At 35.7% G+C, this 8,698-nt stretch overlaps 1 protein-coding gene across 1 annotated transcript; it reads right to left on the reverse strand.

The window, feature by feature from the left end:
- Positions 1–651: 651 nt before the first annotated feature.
- LOC105114251 (alpha-mannosidase 2x-like) lies at positions 652–6,065 on the reverse strand. The gene is made up of 4 exons (XM_011010745.1): positions 5,180–6,065; positions 4,961–5,110; positions 4,680–4,712; positions 652–3,875 (listed from the first exon to the last, which is right to left on the reverse strand). Exons 1-4 carry the CDS (start codon positions 5,783–5,785, stop codon positions 1,137–1,139), a joined length of 3,528 nt encoding a protein of 1,175 aa, XP_011009047.1. The 5' UTR covers positions 5,786–6,065; the 3' UTR covers positions 652–1,136.
- Positions 6,066–8,698: the final 2,633 nt, after the last annotated feature.

The raw sequence follows: 8,698 nt of genomic DNA on the forward strand, positions 1-8,698 counted from the left end.
TCTTCATGATTCTTGCTGCATTATCTTGTCTTAATCAATTCAATTTTAGAGTGCTCTCTGGATGAAGTCCGAACTTAATCAATTCACTTTTAGAGTGCTCTCTGGATGAAGTCCGAAGGACTGTACTTCATCGACTTGCATTTCTTCTTGTTCCTCATAAATGTCTTCATTCTTCTGTTCTCTTTTCTTTTTCACTGAATTGCCACCATCAATTAGGACCAACAGCAGCACTATATCATCAATCTTTATAAAGTTCATGCGCTCCATGAATTTCTGAGTCGGGAGATACGATTCATCTCAAATCAATGTAGGATATATCGTAAACTTGGTGCAATTGTTTTTCTTCAATTCTTGCTTGCTTAGGACCAACTAATTATGACAGCAGAATAACGGAGGCCTCATTAAATAAAAAGCAAATGAAAAACAAGAAGCCCCAGTAATCAGCATTTTTACAGTAGTTCTATGCTACAAGTTCGCATAGAGAACAAGAACGGACAGACATGAAGCTGAAAATGCAGGGGAGGGAAAATAGGTTTTGATGATGCCTCAATAACCCCTAAGATCCAGTGGAAGGAACCAGCAAATTACCCAAGATGTGTATCGGCCTGGAATTTGATCATCTAAGGTAATGATAGTGATAAAAAAGAGAACAAGAAAAAGTTTAAGGAACGACTGGCCATTTTATGGTATGCAATGAAAGAAAAGGCATCACACTAGCAGTAACCAAGGCACTATCGCATGCAGCAAAATTCAAATTTCATCACTGTTTGCCTTTAGCTATAGAAGAGCAAATGCAGACCTCTTGATCGCGTCAAGTCCGAATTTTTTATCTAATGGATAACAGGAATTGTACACAAGAAAAAAAAAAAACTTGCATCAAGGCCTTCCATACAAATTTTTAGCTGAACTTTGATCACTCCATTGAATCATTCTGCTGTCAGCCTTGCAACTTCTGCACAACGGCACCTGCTTCCAAGACAAACTTGACTGTATTTCATGGGATGGCATCCCATAAATGATTTTGCTCTTGAAGTTTGATAATGTTCAATAAGGTAGAAAAGTTAATTCTGTTTTGCAACTCATCCACATGCTATCAAAACCTGCAAAGATATCATAGTACAATCAAATTTCTGTGTTCACTGGTGAGGCCGCAATACCATCTTGTATGCTTGTATTTCCATGGGAGAGATGAATACGTGTCCCTCTTGACCTACATCCCCAACCTGCTCCATATATCCAAGCATCTCTATGTCTTCGTGCAAAAGATTCAAAGAAGTTGCCTTAACATTCAACACCTCAAGCTCCTTGAACATGTTGAAAAGATTCACAGGTTTATTAGCAACACTGGTGCACTGAGAATGACAATTTTGACAGTATGAAGTATCCCAATGTCTCCTCTGTAATATCAGGACAAACCTAGAATCTCCAATCAGTTGCTGAGAATATTTTAATGGCCGGGGAACTTTAAAATTCACGATATGCAAGTCACAAGGCAAGGGAGCTGCTAAAGGTGAGAAGGATCTAGGAGGTGGTTGCATAGATAACTCCTGGGGGTTCTTCGCAACAAATACATGTAATGGATAATTCAAGTGAGCACCAACACAGTGAGAGAGAAGAGAAGGGCTCAGGGGAAGAGGATTGGAAACAGGATTAGAAGTGGAAGAAATGTTAGACTCAAAAAGGATGTGAAAGATCACATTCATTGGACGATTATCCATCACTCCTTGCCCAAGACCACGTCCATCATCTCTTAGCAAACGACGATCAAGCATAATCTCTAACCATCCTTCTTTAAGGCCGGCCACACCCAGTGACTGTCTAGAATGGACAGAAAACCTCTTCCCATTGGATCCTTGCATGAATGCTAGAGAGGGCATAGGGTAGTAATTCCCCTGCATGGGAATCTTATCATAAGTTTCTCTCCTGCTCATCTGAAAGCCATTTAAATCAGAATAGAAAATCCTTCTATTATCAAGATCTGTCTTGTATCTAACTATCAATTCCCTGTCATTAAAATCTTGGCCAAGAAGCTCAACATGGTATTCTTTCTCGATAAGCAATTCTCTTGCAGTATTATCTCCATTGTAAATTCGAGTGCTATGGGAGATGTGGGTTTTCTCCCAACTTGTTTTAGGATACGAGTACACTTCCTGCACCATTAGACCCTCAGATATCACCATGTGCCCACCAGCCTCAATGATAGGCTGAGCATCACCATTGGGTTTGAATAGGTAGGCCCCACTTCCATAACTAGAGTACATTCCTATTTCTTCACCCACATCATTTATGGAACCATCTTTACGAGTTACTTTCTGCAACAGACCATGCTTGATATCAAAGGTGAGAGTTTGATGTTGATTCTGAATTTCAGCCACGTCACCTTCAATCTTGGAGCAATTATATGGAGCAGGGCAAGAAAACGAATTGGATGTTGAGAAGTATTTAAGTTTAGCTGGTTTTGCTTTTTCACATCCCACAAAACCATTAGCAACATAATATGTTTGCACCCCCATGGCAGGAACAGAAGCTTTCCAGTGGACACGATGCCTTCCAGTAAAAGTTTTGCTTTTATCGTGCTGCAATTCAGGGGACACTTGACTTGGGACACAAGTCCAGTTTGAATCCAGAATAGTGACATCGAGCCTGTTAACAATAAGCATCACAATTTCTTCTCTACTTTGCTCCAAGGGATTAAAAAACACAACAGACTGTGAAGTTCCTTCACGAGCACTGATTGCCTTGTGTACTGGCTGAACATCATATTTAGATCTCACCTGTTCCGACTCAAACTGGGATGGGTTATGGTCAGATTTTTCATGACGAATACCAAGAAGTACTTCAATAGCTTTGGACATGAAAATTTGCAAGTCCTGTAAAGAAGTATGCATTCGAGTTCCATAGTCCCAAACTACATGATCCTTAGCAGTGCCAGTTACCCCATCATGATGCTGGAAAAGAGCTAAATTCCTCCTTGCAGCAGTCATCTTGTAGGCAAATCCTGTGGCCAATTTTTCACATTGTGCTCTCTGGCAATAACCATGCAACAAAGCCATCATTATTTCAGCAGCACGAATTGTTTGCTCTAGTACCCGATAAACAGCCTTAAAGAAAGGCCTTGAGATGTAATAGCCACTCCAATAGTCCTGTTGCCTATCAGCATAAGTAAAGAAGTCACCTGATAGAGATGGAAAACCCCCTATCTGACTAGAGCCAACCTCTCCAGGAAGAGAATAATTTATCCTATCAACCTCTTCACGAAGAGTGTTAAAGTAATCTTCCAAAGTACCAAATTTTGCTTCTGCATTTAAACTAGGATTAGAGTTGATGTAATCAAATAACATTTGGTAATTACGAAACTGAGCTTCTGCTTCATCAATATTGACATAGCGGAAATCATCACCGAGAGGAACAAGGAGAGTATTAGTCCGGTACAGAGTTGATTTCTTCCTGTATTGATCCAGTAACTTTAGGGCTCTCTCCTGTACATTTTTATGGTTGATTTCCACTGGATGTTTGCCCCAAGGGCACAATTCATAATTAAAGCCATGCATTCGAGCAAAATCAAATTGACAACAAATAGCAGGCTCTGGTCCACAAGTATGAGGAATATCATAGGAATAGAAGGGCATCATGTGTGTAAAAATATCAGTGCTTTCCTCAGCATCCCAGTTTTGACGCCAAATATATTCTAAATTCTTTTGCAAAGCAAGTTCCTTCTTCAGCTCATAGTGGGTCCTTTGAATAAGCATGTTCTCGAAGCCCATACGACGGAGCAGATAGGCCATGGTAGGAGAGTAACCAAATGGATCAATTGCCCATGAATTCTTAGGAACAACCCCAATGGTGTCATTCAACCACATATTCCCCTCTGTAATCTGAAACATAAATTCCAAAAGCTTAATCTAGATCATTAAGACAGGAAAAATAAAATCCAAGGCATATTTTTCATCACACAACAATGCTTCTGTATTCCAAAACCAGATTGTGAGTAAAACCAAATGCATCAAACCACTAACTAAGAAAATAAGTAATACAATACCTAATATTCTATCTTATAGTGTGCAAAAACTAATAAAAAATAAAATAAGAGATGTCATCGTGGAAGATTAACAGCATACCATGAACTCCTAAAAATGGCATGCTTGAATCCACTCATCAGCCCAGCATTGATCTCCCATTTGCGTGTGTGTGTGAGTGACTTGAAAAATACAAGCCAAATTTAACTGCATAAAAGGAACTCCTACAAATGCTAGGCTTTAAAATACTCATCAGTCTAGCATTAATCTTCAATTTGTGTGTGTGCACACGGTACTTGGAAAATACAAGCCAAATTTAATTTCCTCAGATTGTACTACCAGGCGATACTAACAAGTAAAAGGCCCAAACGGTGTACTATTTTCCCATTCTGGGGATAGAAAAATGATTTCTTTTTCCCCTGGAATACGACCAAGGTGGTTTACATTCCCCACTTTAACTGAGGAAAGACGATTGGAAACTGTGTACATTGCTTTCAACTTGTCAAACTTCAACAGAAAAGGAAAGACATAATTAAACAGCATATGAATACAAAGATATGAATCCAATGTCCAATCATAGTAGTTTAACAAATTCTGAGCACAAAATTCATTACCATAACCGAATAAATGCATTTAAGGAAATGAATGTTTAAGAGTATATACCTGCTCGATTATGGCAAAAAAATGAGAATTAGCCTGCATCAAGAGAGAGGAAAAAATGGTCATCAAATGAATGTATCAGTCATAAATCACTTTATACAATAACGAAACACAGGGTAAAGAGAAACAGGTGTTTTAAATCTAGAGATTGGATAAAAGAAAGAAAGAAAGAAAAATAAATAAATAAATGTGGTCTTCTTTAGATAAAAGCAATAGGCAGCAGATGCATGGGTAACTTTGCAAGTAGAAAGAATGATAAGCTGATCAACGTCAAAATTACGTACCTCATCATTCATTACCCAACCGCCCCCAACAATTTCCAACTGTCCTGCCTTGACTAAATTGGTAAACGATTCTCTTTTTTCCACTGATGCATCCCTCCACCATCTCTCCAAATAAGACATCTCTTCCCATATGAATTTCCGACGAGAATCCTAGAGAATCCCAATGAAATGTTTACCAAATCCAATTTTAAAATACTAGATGAATATTTTATTACCTACCTTGGAAAGTGTGTGGACGATTGTATCAAGTATATGCCTTGTTTGCCTATCATAATACTCCTCGACAGTAAGCTTCCAGCCTGGATCATTATGTGAATGAGGCACCACAAAAACCTTCAATTTCTCACTATCCCATTCATTCCCTTTGTAGCTCACTCTCCACCCTTGCTTCCACGGCCCACCATCCTCATCCAAGAACTGGATTCTATCATACAAACCCTTTGTGGTTATATCCACAATAGCCCCACCACCGCCTTCGTTGATGCTGTTATTGTTCTTGTTTCTGTTATTGTCTTTTTGAGGGGGCTTTCGGTTTCGGACCTTGAAAGAAGGAGGAGGCTTTGATTTAAAATGAGAGGAGATGAGGGGATTTGGGACACTAAAGAGGAGGATTGTTATTAGAAGGAACAAGAGAGAGATGGAGAGAGCGATGGTGAAGAAGTTTGAGAATATGAAATTAATCAGAGCCGTCCCTTTGCGTGACTTCCTTGACGGGTGTTTTGATTTGGTCGGGGTAGGAGAGGTGGTGGGTAGAAGAGACGAGTTGGGCCAGATGTTGCCACGGCGAGTGTTGCCACCACTTCCCACGTAGGAGGAGAAAGACATCGTACAGGCTTAAGGAGGAATACGACTGGGATGGAAGTGAAAGATCATGGGATCTATATACCGTCCTAGTATGCTTGCTGTGAATCTAAAACAGCTGCCACTGCTCTTGAGTGGATGGAATGGAGTCTTCCAAGTCAATGGAGGAATTTTGGCTTAACGTCTTTCTTTCTTGGTTGGTTGATCTTCATTTCCACCAGACTACCGCTATCAAATTCACAAGAACTTCTTCTCCATCCCTAATGTTTAAGATTCTCAACTGTTACCCTTACAGTTCCACAAAAAAATCCGATTTTATCATTGACCATCAGACAGCCCAGTTTGTTTTTACCATTGAACAGCCTAAATCTTCAAATTTACGAGGATAAAAATATCCAGAGAAAAAAAAAAGTAAAACAAAGTATGAAAACTTTTCAATAGCTAAAAGGGGAAAGCTGAAATATTTAAAGAATAGGTATGGAAATAGAAAACTATAAAATATAGAGTGAAAGTGAAATATTGATGAGTTTGCGACCGTAAGTTCTCACTTGTAAAAAAATCTTAAATGATTAGTGAATACTTGAAAGATAATTCAAGGAGTATAATAAACAAAATTGATCGACCTAATATAAATATGTTGTATGGCTTTCACTTTGTATCTCTTCTATTTTGTGCACTTTTATATTGAATACTTATACATATATATGATTGGTTATTTCAATAAAGTATAGGATATATATCAAGGCAATTTATGCTTTCACCATAAGAAAATTAAACCCTAGTTTTGGTATTTCAAGGAGTTAAAGGCTCAAAAGTCTTAAAGATATTAAACCTTCAATTAAACTTCCAATTCACTCACTCACTCACTCACTCCCTCGATCCCTCTCTCTCAAATGCTTTTAATACTTTCATTTGATAACAAAACTAAAATTCCTTATTTAGAGTTCAATCATCTAAGAGAAAATATTATGACACTAAGATCAATACTTAATTGAGATATTTTTTTTATGGTAAAATTATACTTATTAAAAAGTCAGAATACTTAATTGAGATATTTTTTTTCATGGTAAAATTATACTTATTAAAAAGTCAGGATGCAAACTTATTTTTCAATCAATAGATAAACCAAATAGAAATTTCACAACAAATTTAATGAATCTAGAGAAGTTGTTCAAAACAAAGCTAACTTGGTGCCCAAGAATACAACCAATAAATTTTTCTTCATAGACGATTACTTCATCTTGGTCAATTATGTGAACTCCCTTTATATGGTCAATCATTTCATACTTGTTGATCATTGTCCTATTTTTTTTTTGTTTTTGATTGATTATGAACTTCTTAGTTGATGATGTTATTCATGATCAGTTTAAGCTTATCTTTCCTTATATGACAATAAATAATTATTGCATTTATCTAATTGATACTTACATGTTTATGTTTGGTGTAAATATTTTTTTATCTTAATTTTCCACTAACGAAGTAAATTATTTTCAATATGAGCAATATCAAGACTTTATTTCAACTACTATAAACTTCTCTTTTTTATTTTCTTTCTAATTTGACAAAGCTTCCTTACTAATCTTTTACATTGCCATTGTGTCTATGATCATATTGATGATATACATCCATGTCTAGATGAGTTTCTTGTTAATTCCTCTAGACAATCTTTAGTGAATCCAACATGTATAAATTAGAATTAAATGGATTGTGTGACTATGTATCTTGAACTGCTAAAACTATCTTCACTAATATTTTTCATCATGTTTTATGATCTGGTGCTTCTTTATTTATGTATGTGACTTAACTTGAAATTAAGCACCTCTTTCTATAGTGATTTTAATTTAGAATATTTGACACTTTGTTGAGACTTGAACGAAGAGAAAAAAGATAATGCTCAATGTCTAAATATCTTTAACTTATTAAAAGTATTGTTGATTTATTGATGGCTATTAGTAAACCATTTTTAAAAGAGGATATCATAATTCAAATTCTCTCTGGCTTACATCATAATCAATCCTTTGATGTCATCACTAGCACGTCTACTAGGAAGCCCATGCCTTTTTATTTTGAACTAATAATTTTTTTGGCTTTTTACGAGTCAAACGTTTTAGCTTTCCCTAAACATTTATCGAGTCTTCTCAAGCCCTTTTCATTCTTGGAATCATGTTAATTGCTGCACATAGAGTCGTCAATTTATTGCATATCATGCATGCATATACATCTTGGGATAATCGCTTTAAAAATAGGCAGTAAGGCTTTGCTCACTTTCTGTATCATGTTGATTACCGTTCTATTTAAAAGATCACATGGACTATCCTCTGGATACAATCATTCTATTTCCTATGGTTTTTATGTTAGTGTATATACCCTATAGTCAATTGGTTAGTTATATGTTATACTAACTTAATTCATGCAAAACATATTTATTATTAATAAAAACATTTTTTATCTTTAATATTTATTTATATTTTATTACGAATCTAAAATATATATAAAATCCTCGAGATAAAAAACCCTTATAAAGAAAATTATAAAGTAGTTATAATTATAATGTTCTCATTGCATTAAAGTATTATTCATAAAGGTCCTTGGTCAATACTCTATTGCGATAGGTGACACGACCAAAAGATTGATGTCTTCTCCCAAATGCAGGAGTATCGAAGTAATAAATAACCCGCAAGATCGAGATTGAACTAAAGGGAGGTTAATTGTATAAATTATAGATAATAATAATACAATAACAACAATAATAACAATAATAGTACCAATAATAATAATAATAATAATAATAATAATAATAATAATAGTAGTAGTAGTAGTAGTAGTAGTAGTAATAATAATAATAATAATAATAATAATAATAATAATAATATAAGAAGAAGAAGAAGAAAAATTAGATGAGAACTTTGAGATGAAAGATTAAATGATATGTTTGAA

Source organism: Populus euphratica, unplaced genomic scaffold, assembly GCF_000495115.2.
Source record: "Populus euphratica unplaced genomic scaffold, PopEup_1.0 scaffold505.1, whole genome shotgun sequence".
NCBI lineage: Eukaryota > Viridiplantae > Streptophyta > Magnoliopsida > Malpighiales > Salicaceae > Populus > Populus euphratica.

Coding starts and splice junctions, on each gene's coding strand:
- LOC105114251 (XM_011010745.1), bottom strand. CDS start 5,785: ATGTCTTTCTCCTCCTACGTGGGAAGTGGTGGCAACACTCGCCGTGGC. Junction 4,713..4,960: donor GTTGGGTAATGAATGATGAG/GTACGTAATTTT, acceptor CTCTTGATGCAG/GCTAATTCTCATTTTTTTGC. Junction 3,876..4,679: donor TTTTTGCCATAATCGAGCAG/GTATATACTCTT, acceptor TTTATGTTTCAG/ATTACAGAGGGGAATATGTG.